The following is a 16757-nucleotide window of genomic DNA, read 5'->3' as shown; positions in this document are numbered from 1 at the left end:
GGTAGCCTATGTGTTAAGATTAAACAATAGATATATGGGCAACTGTGATTCAATATTCCACAGAAAAGAAATTGTAGAGCACGTGATTAGTTAGGACTTACAGAGGAATTGCAACATTATATAATAAAAAAGATTTGTGCAAATACTTGAATTCAGCCCATTAGAAAACATAGCTACAGATTAAAGTAGAGCTGCCAATCAGGGTGTGTTGAGTGTGACCTTTACTGTACAATTGTCAGTGCAGAGGGAGTTGAAAGGGTTGTGCGCTTTGTCATGGATATGTATGTGTCAATTTTGGAGTAAAAAATGTAATAATGTATGTCAAGAAATCCTGGACTGCAGTTTAGTATGTTAGCAAAGAAAGTAATGCAGGCTCTTAATTACTACATATAGCACTTTCTATGATGATGATCTATGAGGATAAATAGAATTAGTATAATAATGTAATTTCCCCCCCAAAGCCTATGTCATATCCAATTTTGTTACTAGTGATTTGAGACTGAGTAACAATCACTGCCTTAAGAGGGGGGTGATCGCAGTGACTAGACACAAATGCTGCCACAGTCACCACAGTTACTATGGTTTCACAGAGAGTGCATAGGGAGAAGGCAAAGCCTGTTAATTGCAACCTGTCTTCCTCTTTTCTCTTCTGCTTTCTTTTTCACTCATGTTTTGATAATGCAAACACTGCAATCCAACAGCTGAACTGCAAGCAGCAGTTACTAATTGATCTACTGTGCCACAATCTGCAAAACCATAAAAAACTAGAAAAGCAATTTCTGAAGAAATTGCGGTGTGAATGCTGTCTGCTTACGCTAAACTGAATTGCTGGCTTGAATAAAGTTGAATAGTACAAATGTATGAAAGAAGTGGACTGTTTTTAGGAATGATGAAAGGCTTGCGCTAAACTGAACTGCTGGTTTGAAAAAACTTCAAACTGCACTGATAAATGTAGAACATTTTAAGGTTTGAATGTAGTTTTTAGCTGAAAGCCATGAAGAAGTTGAAGAAATATGAGAAACTCCCCCAATTGTTGTTAAGATATGACCTGAAATATTTAGAAAGGGGTATGAAAACTTCGAAAAGTTTGAAATCGTGTAACTAGTATAAAGGTGACACAAGCGTATCAACTCCCACTGGAGGTCCTTGGTGAGCGGAATGACTCCACAGTATGGAGTTGCACAGATTGATGGGGATGAGTGCGGCTTGGCTCTTCCTAGTATACACGCCCATCTCCACTGTCTTCAGAGCATTGAGGTCCAGATTGATCTGGCTGCTCCAGGACCCCAGATGCTCAGTCTCCCACCTGTGTGATACACCTGCAGGCATGATCAGCTGGGAGAACTTGTCCTGCAGCAGAGCTGGAATAATGTTGTTGAAGGCAGAGTCCACAAACAGTTGCTGGAGGATGTAGTGAAGCGCCATGTTTACTGAGTTGTCTGCATTACATCACGACATCATCTCAATCAGCTGTGTGCTGAGCCAGCATTCCCAGCATGAGATAAGATCCTCATGAAGATGATGTCCGAGATTTGTGTGTCTACTGTCAAAAATGGCTTCACAGCAGCAGTGTAGAAATGTCCACCTTTCTGCCTCTTTCCTGAAACTGCAGCACTTTTTTAGTATGGGAGTCTATGCGGTAGTTGAGTGGGACTCCTCTCACTCTCAAGCTGACTGTACTAGCTGTGAAAGTCTGTTTGCTTTCAAAGTTGGACATGAGCGGCATAACAAGTTTTTCTACAACTTGTGAAAAAATTACGTATGTAGAGTGAAAATTGTGGGAGTTGAAGACAAATCTTTCAGAATATTTTGAAGTGAATTCCCACTGTATCAGTTGGTCCCCTCACTTTAACTCCCAACATTCCGTCTCATCCGCTCCATTTATAAGCTCAGAAAACAGGCTGAAAACGACATGAAACTTGAATTGACATTGTGTAAAAAGTACAAGAGATGTGAAAAAGTTGAATTCACTGGAAAGAGTCCAAAGGTTTGTGAACATTTTAAAGGTGGAATGGTGTTTCTACGTGAATGTATGAATTAGTGGGAAGAGGTTGAAGATCAGTGAGTTTCATTGATTTTCTCAACTTTCATTGTAACAAAGTTTCAAAGAAAGTTGAATAGATTGAAGAGTTTGAATAGGATTTGAAAATTGAATAATTCAAAGAAAGAAGGAAAGATGTGGAATCTTTTCTATTTGGAATGGAGTTTCTAGCTGAAAGTATGAATGAGTAGTTAACACTTGAAAAACCTTGAAAAAGTGAGAAAATGGGGAAATTTTTAACATTCCGTCCATTCACTTGAATGGGGAAAAATGAATACAAGTGCTTGATTCCTAATTGAGCATTCACACCAACTAGAAAAGCAATTTCTGAAGAAATTGCGGTGTGAATGCTGTCTGCTGTATAGCTTGCGCTAAACTGAATTGCTGGCTTGAAAAAAGTAGAATAGTAGAAATATATGAAAGATGTGTAAAGTTTTTAGGAATGATGAAGGGCTTGCGCTAAACTGAATTGCTGGTTTGAACAAATTTGAATAGTACAAATGTATGAAAGATGTGGAAGGTTTTAAGGACTATTGACAAGCTGACGGTACACTGCATTGCTGGGTTTAATGTGCAGAAAGTAGCTGAAGGACTATGAAATCTTGGAAACATGGGAAATGTTCTAAAGAATATGAATAAGCTTTTAAAGTTGAATAAACTTCAAACTGCACTGATAAATGTAGAACATTTTAAGGTTTGAATGTAGTGTAATGTGTTGTGACCTCATTACTTTCTCTATGGCACTCGTAGGGTTACTCCCTACTGTAGAGGGCCACCTGTCCCAGCATGGGATTTAAAGATGGTGCTGGAAACCTTGTAGCACAACCCATTTGACCTGAAATGGCTCCCAAGCCAGCATTATTTTTTTTTTGCCATCATGTAAGCTAAAAGAATGCATTTTACCTCAGTGCATGAGGGGTGCTGCCGCTTACTGGCCAAGTGATGCAAGGCCTGAACCCAGCACCCTAAACGTAATTTCTGAGTCCCAGTCAGCCAACCTATTGAGCTATAACCTTTCCACCCTTCTAAGGCTGGTGAACTGGGGATGAGTGGGCAATCACTGCTATGTCCGCAAGGGCCTTGAAAATGTACCTTTATTGGACATGTGTGCGTTGGACAATGTGGAAAGGTTTTTGGAACTACTTTGTTCTAATGAAAATGGTCCACAGTGAGGTTAGTAACTTATTACAGCATTTTATATGTATCAATCTGAACTTGTGCAATGTTTTTTTTTTCATGACAGTGACCTATATTATTTGGCTCAGTCCCTAGATGCTTCAAGATGAATTTGATATCCTGGGGTTAAAGGTCACCCTGGAGTGTGCCATGGCCTTTGTGGTGGGCTTCTCTCTTGTTCTGGGTTACATTGGCCTGTTGGCCTGCACCTGCCTCCTCTTGGCCAATCTTGCTCAGAATCTCCCCGACAACTTCAATGAGGCCAAATTGATCACCTTCAGTATGCTGATATTCTGTGCTGTTTGGGTCGGCTTTGTTCTTGCTTGCATTCGCTCTCTTGGGAAATATACAATTGCTGTGGAGATTGTTGCAATCCTCACCTCTAGCTATGGCTTACTGTTTTGTATCTTTGCTCCAAGTGTTTCATTATTCTTTTGAGTCCAGACAAAAGAAGAAATACCTGATGGCCAGATAGCAACGAAAACTAACAATGAATCATGTGACTTAAAAAAAATGAGAGCAATATTAATTTAGTCCCCCAAGTTATAATTTTCAATGTACATTTATAATGTACATCAAAAACAGTAATTTCTTCTTTCGGATTGTTCCAAAATTTGACATATATACTATATGTATGCATTTCTGCTGCTATCGTTTCTTTTTGTTTTTGAGTATTTAATGTCATGTGTATTCATGTGGACAAGTAAATAAATGTTGTTTTTCAAGATATTTTTCCAACTTTTCGAAATTGAAAACACAGGCCTTTTTACTTCAAGGTTTACAACAAGGTTTACGACTAACTTGAGAGTTTTGAGAGAAAACTGGAGAGAACAGACAGCATTAGTGTGTCCCTGTATAACTATATTAACAAGGCTATGAACTGAAACTGATCATTTGTAATTTAGGTTTCAAGTCCTTTCACCTTATGTCAGATTGTCATGACAGAGATCTTAGCAGCAGTAGTTAACTTTGCACTGACAGTTTGTTTTAACACGTATTCATATTCCTAAAGTTAAATTAAAGTTAATTAAAGATATTAAAGTATGTATATTAAAGCCTTATATAGTCCAACCTTCTCTCAGCACCCCCAAATGTAACTGACTTGAGTAAGTGAGACCAACCCGGGGATACTGGGGTTGGTTGGCACACTTTTCACTCTGCCTTATTTCTCTGGAATAATTTATCTTCATCAGCAAATGAGAAGTCAAGATCTCAGCTATCAATAAACATGTTTTAATTCAAATACACAAATGGTCACAGAATATTTGATTTTTTTGCGCAAAAATTTTGTTTCAGCTTTTAACTACGGGAATTGTTTGGATTATTTCTATGTTGCACTGTTCCTGATGCTGAAAGTGCACAATGTATTTTAGTTGAAGTCTGAAAATATACCATTACTGATGCAAACCAATTTGAAGCGTGCTCCCAGATGCTTAAGGCTGCCACTGCAATAATCATTTGCAACTGTTGTTGTTTTTCTATCACTCTTGAGAGGAGTTATTTGGGGTTGTATGTGCGTGTGTGCTATCATGTTTACTTGCTTGCAAGAAGGCTTTATATCTCTTATATATACTCACATCAACTGTTCAACTGTTCAGAGAAGGAGGGGGGGTGTCACAGTTTAGATACATTGTTAGTTGTCAACACACATTATATCTGGTGTTTTGAATAGTTGTTTTTCTCTTCATGTAGAAATAGTAACTTTTCCGACTGCATAAGAAGGGATTTGATCTGATTAGACTTTTTCATTGCAGGAACTGTTTATAGATATATATACTGCCTTTGAGAAACAAGCTACCTAACTTTGTATACTGTACTGTACATATTTAAAGTGTCCAGAAGAGCTGCATCCATGTCTTGGTTCTCTTGGCTTTTCACTCTGTGGCCCTCCTCAGTCCCATGCCTGCTCCTTGTGGGGCTTTTGGGCAGACAGCTGGGGCTCAGGGTGGGACTGCAGTGTGTTCAGACAGTGACTTGTTCTCGGTGGGTTACTACTAGCAACCAGGGTCTGTTTCAGGATGGAGATGTGCTTATCGGCGGGCTCTTTATTCTTCATTATGAATCTCCAGCTATAGACAAAGACTTCACTCAGCTGCCTCACTACAAACCTTGCACTGGGTAAAACGCTGAACTCTTACTGTGAATTATTGTAGAATGATAAGAATTAGTAGTATCTTTGTATCTCAGGATTTTCAAAATCAAAATTTTGACTGAAATTTCTTTCTTTCCTTCTTTCATGTGGTCTCAGTTTTGAACAAGATCCATTGCAATATATATATGCCATGGTGTTTGCAGTTGAGGAAATCAATCATAGTAAAACACTGCTACCAGGTGTGAAGCTGGGGTACCATATTTCCGATAGTTGTGGCCCACCGCTATGGGCTCTCCGGGCAGCACTTTCACTAGTTGGAGGAGATAGCACCAGCTGTAATTCAGCAGAGCCTCCAGATTATTCTACGGAGGGAATCAAAGAAAGGACAGGTAGCTTGTTGTTTATCTATAACATACGCTGTTCACAACATAACCGAATGAAATTATACCAACACAAAAGCAAATCTCTGTTTAAGAAATCTTTTAATGCTGTCATCAGGGGATCGTCTCGTTCCCTTGATCATCGGTGGTGCTTCAACCGTAGAAGGCCAGATACTCTCCAGGATCCTGGGTCCACTCTCTGTACCTTTAGTAAGTTTTGTTTTAATACAGAATTAACATTATACAGTAACTTTTTACTCCTTATTTTCAGGGAGCTGGTGCCATCTTTGCTGCACCTTCTTTACACAGGGCACTGCGTAGGACCTCCTTTTACTCTAAACTGCAGTGATTAGTTTCCTTTTAGGGAAGGGACACAACACAGAAATGTTTAAGGATGAAGATAACATGCTTGGATGGAAAACAGTTTGTATACATCTGCTCCTTTTAAGAAAAACTGGCATATTTCAATTGATATAACTAATTATGTGACTTTCAGATCAGCTACTTGGCTAGCTGCCCCTGTCTGAATGACAGGCTTCAGTATCCTAACTTCTTCAGAACCATCCCCAGTGATATTTACCAAGCTCGGGCCATTGCCCAGCTTGCTATACGCTTCAATTGGACCTGGATCGGAGCAGTGATAGCAAACAACGATTATGGCCATGTGGCAATAAAGGTGTTTTCATTTGTTGTTTATTTCTATTCAAGAAATCTACAAAAATACAATATTTGAAAGCTTTTCATTCATTTTATATTTCATGTAATCTTTTTTCTCTTTTGACATGTATATGTCAGGTATTTCAGGAGGAAACTCAGGGGGCAAGGGTGTGTCTGGCATTTGTAGAGACCCTCGACAGGGAAAACATTGTGAGTGATGCCAGGCGAGCAGCACTCACAATTCAGGCCTCTGCTGCAAGGGTGATTCTGATGTTTACCTGGTATACAGATGTGAAGGAACTTTTCATGCAACTAGCTAAGATAAATGTAAGCAAGTGAAGTAAAATTGTATATTGAATCTGTATGTGCAATCCAGAAGTGAGAGATTTTATTTTATTTTTTAAACTTTTTAACTTGATCGTGATCTTGTCTTCTTGCTATCACTAGGAGACTGACAGACAGTTTCTGGCCAGTGAGGCTTGGAGCACCAGTGGAGATCTTCTCCAAAATATTGCCACCTCTAAAGTGGCAAATGGTGTTGTTGGTGTTGCCATTAGAAGTTCAGCCATGCCTGGATTTGAAAATTATCTCAGAAATTTGAATCCAATTCATCATCCGGATGATGAGTTCTTAAAAGAATTCTGGCAAGCCAAATTTGGATGCACTCCTGAGGCCACAAATCTTTTTTCATATTCCCCTTCATCCTTTAAATCTGTAACTCTTACACAAATGTATGGCAAAGGTCATCCATTAAATATTTCTGCTTCATCTCCTGCCAAGGGGTCCCTTCAGAAAGCTTCTCTACCACCCTGCAGTGGGACAGAGTCCCTTGAGGGAGTGGAGCATCCCTTTACAGACACCTCTCAGCTAAGGGTGACATATAATGTCTACCTTGCTGTTTATGCTGCAGCCCACGCCCTTCACCGCCTTCTCTCCTGCCCCGACGGAGACAGCTCTCCCAGAAACAACAGCTCTACCTGCTCTTATTTGAAACACATTGCACCCATAGAGGTAAGCATGGCTATCAGCCATTTCCTGAGGGGGGAGGGAATATAATTTAACCTATGCTTTAAAATTCCACGTCAAATTTCCATGAGTATAGTACTCTAATAATCCATTTATCACAAGCTTAATTTTACATAGGCAGCAGTTACAATATTTTAATTACTTCCCAGCTGTTGCAGCACTTGAACAACGTCAATTTCACCACACCACAAGGGGAAATGTTTTATTTCCAAGGAGCTGATATTCCAGCAAAGTACGACCTTGTCAATTGGCAGAAGACCCTGGAGGGGTCACAAAAACTTGTCTTGATTGGTCGGGTTGATGGGCTTGACCTCCACCTTAATGAATCAGCTATTCAGTGGAGCACAGGATCCAATCAGGTATTAAATAGGTCAACATTGTTGATTCAGATCAATAACAATTTTTTTGTTTATTGAACTTTTGATGTTAGCTAGAATACTTTTATTTGTTATTGAAATTACAGGGTGGTTTATTGTTTAGGTGCCAATTTCAGTATGCAGTAAGAGCTGCCCCCCAGGCACCCGAGAGGCCAACAGGAAAGGAGAACCTCTCTGCTGCTTTGACTGTATCCCATGTGCTGCAGGGGAGATTAGCAATAAAACTGGTGAGGTTTTACAATACAAAACCTAAATAAAAGCAACCCTAAATCCTGAAGATGTCTGATAAATATTCTATGGTCCCCCCTTTATATTTACTCTCTTTTCCCCTCTCCTCTTTTCTCTCCCAGGTTCCCTTCACTGTGAGCGTTGTCCATTGGAGTTCTGGTCCAATGTTGAACGAACTGCCTGCATCCCTCGCCAGCTGGACTTCCTTTCCTTTAATGAAATTTTGGGAATTACCCTGACTACAGCAGCTGTGTTTGGCACCATTGTGACAACAGCTGTGTTTATGGTGTTTCTTTGCTACCGTCAAACACCTATGGTAAGAACCGAATTATGTAAAAGAAATAGTGTTGCCAACTTTGTCACTATGAAATAAGGGACAAAAGGTGGCCTGCTGCAGCAGTACCGGTATGGTTTTGTGTGAATATACAGTGTATTGTTTTAAGCAGTTTTTCATAATGATTGCTAATCTCTTAAATCTCTAATCTGCTAATCTCTGTTAAATATTTGGTAGGTTTAATAATAGTTTATTTACAGCAGGTACCTTTAACACAGTCCTTTAATTAAGCCACTACCTGTTACCTTTACTAATTGTCTAGCACAAAACACTTGTGGCTCTTGCAGATAGGTTACAAAAGGTTATCCCCTTCATGTACATATGACAAACTAAAAAGAACATAGATAGTAGTGATGTGTTTTATTTCCAGTTCATGCAGTTTCATCACTATCTTCATAAAAGTCAAGTAACTTGCACAGCACTCCATCAGACACAGAAAAATATCTCACGCACACTGGAAACATTTTTTTCCATCGTTTCCCTTGTTTGAGGCGTGGGTTGCAACAGAGTACAACACAGGTTCACCTTCAGTCGGGGATTGATCATTCAGGATATCCTGCACAGTCTTTGGTCATAAAACAATCATTGTGAACATCTCAGTTTTCATTCTTACCAAATGCATCTTCTTCACACATTTGAGTCATGAAACAACGCACCGTTTAGCTTAACAAGACAGTCGGTGCGGTTGTAGCTGAGGCTTCATTTGCAGGTATTGTCCACAAGTCAATTTCCACAGTAGCTGCATTCAACGTTACTTAACATATACTGAGGCACGTGAGGGGAGGTTATGATTGGATGAAAGGTGTCGTGACCATTGTCAAGTGTCGTGATCAGCACTGCTGCTGTTGCTGTTGTATCAGTCAGTGGTATGATCAGCATAGTAGCAACGGGACAAGAGAGGTGACATATGGGACAAATCAATTAGGCCTAATATAAGGGACATCCCAGCTAATACGGGACAGTTGGCAACCCTAAAAAGAAACTACACTGCACATGTTTTTCTCATCACTGTGTAGTTGTGGTTATTTATAGTTAGGTCTGTTTCATTTAATTCCCTACCATGGCATTTTTTTCTACATGGTAAAATGGACTGCTACATTAGTTTACAAAATATTAGATTAAATAAATAAATTTATATTAAATATATTAAATATATTAGTGAATGTGCTTTTCTCTTCTTTAATATGACTATAAATCTATGACTCATATACAGGTGCGAGCCAACAATTCAGAACTGAGCTTCCTGCTTCTTCTGTCACTGAAGCTCTGCTTCCTGTGCTCACTGGTGTTCATTGGTCGCCCATCAGTCTGGTCTTGTCGGTTCCAGCAGGCAGCCTTTGGAATCAGCTTTGTTCTTTGTGTTTCCTGCCTCCAAGTCAAGACCATAGTTGTTTTGGCAGCGTTCCGCTCAGCTCGGCCTGGTGCTGAAGCCTTGATTAGGTGGTTTGGTCCTGGCCAACAGAGAGGAAGTGTCTTCCTTCTTACTTGTATACAGGTACTTCAGATGTGCTTTTCATTGTTTTTATATTTACATAAGTTTTGGTATACTATTTACATCAATTTAAACGTATTTTATATTTATTCAGATTATCATCTGTGCCATATGGCTGTCCCTCAGCCCCCCAGTGCCTCAACGTGATTTGGGTTTCCAAGGGTCAAAGGTCACCCTGGAGTGTGCCATGGCCTCTGTGGTGGGCTTCTCTCTGGTTCTGGGTTACATTGGCCTGCTGGCCTGCACCTGCCTCCTCTTGGCCTTTCTTGCTCGAAAACTCCCTGACAACTTCAATGAGGCCAAACTGATCACCTTCAGCATGCTGATATTCTGTGCTGTATGGGTGGCCTTTGTCCCTGCTTACGTTAGCTCTTCTGGGAAATACACTGTTGCTGTGGAGATTTTTGCAATCCTGGCCTCTAGCTACGGTTTACTGTTCTGCATTTTTGCTCCAAAGTGTTTCATCATTCTTCTGAGGCCTGAGAAAAACAATAAGAAACACATTATGGCCAGGTAGCATAGCTAAATTAACTATTTACATATTTTAGTTAATCAAATATGCCCAAATTATCACCGTAGAGCCATTGTTTAGATCCTCTTAGTTTTAATTATTTTTCAATTTGCATGCATTTACTATATGTACTTGTGACAAGTGGTATGTGACAATATAGTTTATAACTCATTTTGAGATTAAATAATTCATTTGAAAAGCTAATTTCATTTTGAAGTGTATTACAGTACTACAGTACTCCATTTTTGGGACATGTAATTTAATTTAATTTAAACATTTATAATAGCTAAAATTTATAATAGAGTTTATATTAACTTTGTCACTGTTTAAAACTATACATCAAGTAATAGGAGGAGGAATACAGATAATACTGATATCCTTGTATGCGTGGGTTAATTGTTCGCTGATGTGTTGGTAATGCCTCGGGGCTCCGGTAGGGGGAGTGAAGGCGAGAGCTGCGTGTGTGTTTCTTCATCCTTTTCCCGTTACTTTTCCCCTTTTTAAGATAATTACCACTCACAAATCACTGTAAACCTAAACACATGTTGATAATATATTTTAGTTGAAAGATGTTTTTGCACTTGTTTGTTGTTCAGAGTTTGTGGTAACACTTTCTATGAAGGTCATCGACTTATGCATATATTTATAACACGATGTAACGCGTCCATAAGAGATTATAACAATTGAAGGCAAGAATCTCTGACCATGTTCAATAGTACATTATAACCACCGACTCTGCCTCGTTATAAATATACTTTAGTCACCATTTACAATTAGTGATATAAAATAGAATAGCAGCTTATAGTAATCTTTAAAGTTATACATCATGTCTTTGTTTGCTTTAAGTAAAGTGTTAAAATGTCCATCCCTGTATAATATATTACAGATGGACATAATACCATGAACTAATTATAAGACCTTGTAATACATAATTGTTTGCTTTAAGTAAAGTGACTCACATTTTGTGCAGGAAAACAACTTTTATTTATGTTTCTTCACTTTATGAACAATCTGTATGAATTTTGAACATTTTGCAGTTTAGCACAAAAACACAACATAATTACATCAAGGACACTCATTCTCGGGGTGGTGAGAAATAGCTCAAGAGAAGACCTGTTACCAACCATATAACATCATGTAAGAGGCTCAGATGTTGTCACAGATGAATGGCGAGCCTATGGACAGGCCCCAACAGATGCAGTGGACAATTAAAGACAACCATTTCACAAAACGTAGCCTATTAAGACATTTTAAAGTATTTGATTGGGAATACTGTTAGCTAGCGCTAACTGCCTTCACTTTTTCAGCAGTTACGGAAACAATAGACTTAATGGAAACACTGTGACCTACACTGCACATGTTCATATTTTCCATAGCATCTCTGCTCTGCTAGAGGTCTGTAGTGCAGAGATATTATGCTACTTTTTATATTGTTACACATATTGAATTTACCCAGTAAAATGTCTTTGTAACTACTTAATTCTTCCAGAAGGCAAACATTTGAGCTGACCGTAAGTGACCAGAGCTGAGCATCAGTAATGATTTTATCATCTGAAGAAGTCTTAATTTAGCAATTCAAAGCAAATTAGAACTACTTGATATAGTCAGGTGTGGTTGTAGAGGCAAACAAAAAACTAACAGGAAAGGACCAGACTACAACTGAGAGGTAAGACTGCAGAAAGGATCATTGATGACTAATCTGCGCTCCATTCAGGACTTGTCCAGAGTCAGGAAACGGGCAGGAACATCACATCAGATTCATCACACCCTGGACACAACCTGTTTCAGCTTTTCCCCTCTGGTAGGGGCTACAGAGTACTGTACTCAAAAAAACGAGAAGGCTTGCTAATAGTTGCTAAAATTACCTTTAATTAGCTACCTTTGATAACATTTTCAATTTATTTTTGACCTGCTATAATCTGCAGCTGCTTTAATTCCTTCCCGCTAATAAATGGTCATGTAACTGGTGTGGTTTGGAGGCTCTGCATGGCCGCAGCTGGATATACTGTTATACCTGCAAGAAAGGGTACAGATTTGTTCTTATTTTTGTTTTAAATCACTTTGTACCCTTTCTGTAGTCAAAAGGTGCACTTCTGGTCTCTTTAAAATCAATATTGTACCTTTGAGGGAACATTCTTGAAAAGTGTACCTGTAAGTACAGAAATGTTCTTGTCTCGTACCTCCATTTTTGAGTGTGTGGGGGCAGTGCTTGAAGTGGAAAATAATAAGTGCCAATATTAATATAGGTAATATTAACATAAATAGCGCCCAGAGAACCTGATATGGAGAGGGCAGAGGAGAGTACCAGCAGCTTGTGAGAAGTGCGAGTACGCATGAAAACCTTCAAGCACTGCTTGGGGGGATATACGTAGGCAGAGGGGCAGAGAAAAATGTCATCATGGTTGTGTGTATGTGTGTACTCTAGTGTAGTTTGTGTCTGTTTTTGCTGCACAGGATGTCTTGTTTGTTCATGTTTATTTTTTTCTGTATATGTCCATTGAGAGTAAGGACGGAGTCAAATTCCTTGTCTCGTATGTGTACACCTGGCCATTAAAAGTGATTCTGATATACAGTATACTTCTGTTTCTGCCTGAGATGTGTTTTTTTTTATTTTTTATTTCATCTTTATTTAATAAGAAATATAATTTACAGACCAAAATCTACAGAAACTCTACATGCTTATACATTTATGCTCACATTCATACCCCAGAACATACATGAGAAGAAAAAAAAAAATATATATATATATACGACAGAAGAATAAATATGAAAAAGATAGGAAAAAAAAAACTACAAGATTTCATATAATTAATTATAATACAGATAGAATATTATTCCATTTTTTATTATATTCATCCAATTTATTTTTGCTTTCTGCTATTATCTTTTCCAAAAGAAGATGAGACCTTATGACATTCTTAAAGTGATCTAAACACAAGCTTGATGATGTTTTTGTTTTAAAAATAAACATTTTCCCTATTAATAAAATGGTATTTAACAAAAGAACACTATCTGTAAAATGACCAAGTACAATAGTTTGTGGTGTTATGGTAAGTTCTATCCTAGCCGTCTTTAACCAAACTTGGACACTTGACCAGAATTTATATACAAATGGACAAAAGTAAAATAAATGCCATAGGTCTTCCTCTTCTTCCTCACAGAATCTGCAATGTGGACTATTTTCAATGTGGTATAAATATAACATTTTTTTAGTTGCAGTTATCTTGTAAAAATTTTCAATTGGAATATTCTTGAATATGAATCTACTGTAGTGTTATAAATTGATCTAAAATATTCTTTCCATGGAATTGGTGCATTAATTTCATCTTCCCAGTATTGGCAGACCCTGTGAGGAAAAAGTGCAAAACCTGCAGAATACAACTTCCAATTATAAATTATTTTATTTATTTTTATATTACATAACCATTTTTTACATCGTACTTTTGGGAGACAAACCAATTGCTTGTGTTTATTTTGTATTTTTTTGTTTCCAGCCAATTGGAATTGCTGAGACAATCTGATTGAATTGATACAAATCCAAACATTCATTAAATTGTATTGAAAAATCATAAAATGAAATAAAGTGACCAGACGTATCTAAGAAGTCATTCAAAAAAATTAAACTATTTTGAATACATATATTCCACAAAAGTGGTTGGTCTCCTATAGTAATTTCAGAATTCATCCACAGTAACTGATTCTGCATATCATCTAAAGTATCAGGAGGATGGTACTGAAAATTCAACCATGCTTTAAGTACGTCTTTAAAAAAGGTGAAAGTTATTTTAATTGATTCCGAAATATTCCTTTGATATGTAATGGTTTTAATTGAAAAAAAAAGGAAATAAATCCGAGCCCAAAAAATAAAAGGATGTGTACAATCTTTTACTGGTAAGCCATTTTCTGTGATTATATATTTTATTAACCCAAGAAGCTTTTATAGAACTATTCATTGCTTGGAGATTTTTTAGATTTAATCCACCATTTTCATATGAATTGTATAAATATTGTCTCTTAATTTTATCTGGTTTACTATTCCATAAAAATTTTAAAATGCTTTGTTCAAAGCATTTAAAAAAGGAATTGTCAGGAGTTGGAAGGGTCATTATTAAATAAACAAATTGGGGGATTACCAATGAGTTAATCAGTGTGACCCTTCCTTGTAATGTAAGTGAGCTGCTCCTCCATGGCTGTAAAATTCTATCTACTTTTTGCATTTTTTTATCGTAATTGTATTTGACAATATTTTGGAAATTGTCTGGTATGTGAATACCTAAAATATCTACAGAGCCATTTGTCCATCTAATAGGAGCAGAACAATTTAAATTGAAATCTGTACCATTTAAAGTCCCTATTCTCAATATATGGCACTTCTCAAAATTTGGTTTCAAACCTGATATTTTTGAAAACATATTTAGATCTGTAATCAAGGATTCCAAAGTAGATTGTTTTGATTGAATAAAAAAGGTTGCATCATCAGCATACATTGTAAGTTTTGTGTCTATACCATTTGGCTTCAAATCTATGATATCTGTATTCTTTCTCATTTTTATTGCTAATATTTTAATACATATCAGGAACAAATATGGTGACAATGGACACCCCTGACGAACCCCTTGTGTTAGGGGAAATCCAGTAGATAAATACCCATTATTTATAACTCTACTGCTGGTATGTTTATAGAGCGTCTCAAACCATTTGATAAAATTCTCTCCAAAATTAAAATAACAAAGACATTTCTTAATAAACTCCCATCTAACTTTATCAAAAGCCTTTTCAAAATCCGCTATAAATAGTAATCCTGGTTGTTGAGTATTTTTATAGAAATCTACAGTGTCAAGTATCTGTCTCAAATTGTCACCAATAAATCTTCCTTTTATAAACCCTACTTGCTCATTCCCTATAATACCATCAATTCCTTTTTTCATTCTTAATGCAATGCATTTGGAAAGAATTCTAGTGTCACAACAGAGCAAGGTCAAAGGCCTCCAATTTCTTAAATGCCTAGGATCTTTAAATTTACCATCTGGGTTTTGTTTCAAGAGTAATGATATAACTCCTTCTCTTTGGGAATTAGATAATATTCCTTTCTGAAATGAATAATTAAATGAGGTCAACAGAGGTTTCTTTACTTCTAAAAAAAAAAGTCTTATAAATGTCAATTGGAATACCATCACTGCCAGGCGATTTTCCCAATGCAAATGAGTTAATAGCCTCTAATAACTCCTGCTCTGTTATTTCCCCCTCACAGCTTAACTGATGGGTAGCGGAGAGCTTAGGAACGTTATCTGAAGGGAAGAACTGTTCAATCACATGTTCAATCACATTGCTTGGATGCTGTAATTCTTGTGATTCAAAGTATTCTATTTCTTCCTGTAATATTTCTTGTGGGTTTGTTACCAAAACATTATTTTTATATAAACTTATATTTGTTTTTGCAAAATTTCTTTGATTCAGTTTTAAAAATAGAGCTGTACATTTTTCCCCATTATTCATCCAATTTGCATGTGAGTTAACGATAATTCCATTCACACGTTCACGATAGAGGCTCTCCAATTCATCTTGTTTTCTTTTAATCCGAAGCTCATTTTCCACTGTATATTTTTTGTCTATAACTATATGTAATTCATTTATTTCATCTATAATTTCCTTTTCTTTTTTTAAATTGATTTTTCGTTTGTATGGCCTCTGAAGGAGCATTTAAAGGCTTCCCAAATATTGTGTGGATCTGAAGAATTTATTATTTTCAAAAAATTCTTTAATAAATGTTTTGGTTGTATTAATAAACGCTTCATCATGCAAGAGTGACAAGTTGAATTTCCAGTAGCCACGCCCTTTAGAGTATTGTGAATTATTTATCTGCAAGAAAACCAGTGCATGGTCTGATCTTAAACAATCAGAAATATAGCATTTTAAGGTTTTAGGCACCAGTAAAAAGGAAATGAGAAAGTAATCAATTCTACTGGCTTGCCTTCCTCTGCGCCATGTATACCTTATTGTATCTGGGTTTTTAAGTCTCCAAATGTCCACAAGATCTAATGATGCCATAAGCTCCTGTATTTCCTTGTGTGCATGAGGATGATTATTACATTTATTTAAACCCAAACAATCTTTTTTTATGTCTAAAACAGTATTAAAATCACCTGTTATTACAATTTGATTATTTTTTTATTCCATTAAGACAATCCCTTATTCCATAAAAAAAAAAATTGCATTGTCCTCATTAGGGGCATATATATTGACTACAGTTATTTGCAAGTTTAAGATAGTTACATCTATTATTATCCATCTTCCTTCTTTATCTTTATTTATAGAATGAATTGTGTTATCTACATTTTTTTTAAAAATAGAATCATTACTCATCTACTATTACTGAGTCCATGATTAAAATAAATATCTCCTCCCCATTCTGACTTCCATTTTAATTCGCTCTCTAATTTTGA

At 36.9% G+C, this 16757-nt stretch overlaps 1 protein-coding gene across 1 annotated transcript; it reads left to right on the top strand.

The window, feature by feature from the left end:
* Positions 1-3313: 3313 nt before the first annotated feature.
* Positions 3314-10320, top strand: LOC119882458 (extracellular calcium-sensing receptor-like). Its single transcript, XM_038692503.1, has 13 exons — positions 3314-3497; positions 5113-5335; positions 5466-5698; positions 5808-5890; positions 6186-6365; positions 6485-6673; positions 6794-7060; positions 7127-7357; positions 7522-7731; positions 7853-7976; positions 8100-8293; positions 9525-9806; positions 9898-10320. The coding sequence occupies exons 1-13, from the start codon at positions 3314-3316 to the stop codon at positions 10318-10320; spliced, it is 2823 nt and encodes a 940-aa protein (XP_038548431.1).
* The last annotated feature ends 6437 nt before the right edge of the window (positions 10321-16757 follow it).

Source organism: Micropterus salmoides, unplaced genomic scaffold, assembly GCF_014851395.1.
Source record: "Micropterus salmoides isolate LMB-PRFRI ecotype aquatic unplaced genomic scaffold, ASM1485139v1 Ms_hic_scaffold_3, whole genome shotgun sequence".
In the NCBI taxonomy this organism is placed as follows: domain Eukaryota; kingdom Metazoa; phylum Chordata; class Actinopteri; order Centrarchiformes; family Centrarchidae; genus Micropterus; species Micropterus salmoides.
Note: the sequence above shows the minus strand (reverse complement) of the source record. Positions and strands in the feature narration are given on the sequence as shown.

Coding starts and splice junctions, on each gene's coding strand:
- LOC119882458 (XM_038692503.1), top strand. CDS start 3,314: ATGCTTCAAGATGAATTTGATATCCTGGGGTTAAAGGTCACCCTGGAG. Junction 5,699..5,807: donor GGGAATCAAAGAAAGGACAG/GTAGCTTGTTGT, acceptor TGCTGTCATCAG/GGGATCGTCTCGTTCCCTTG. Junction 5,891..6,185: donor GGATCCTGGGTCCACTCTCT/GTACCTTTAGTA, acceptor TGTGACTTTCAG/ATCAGCTACTTGGCTAGCTG.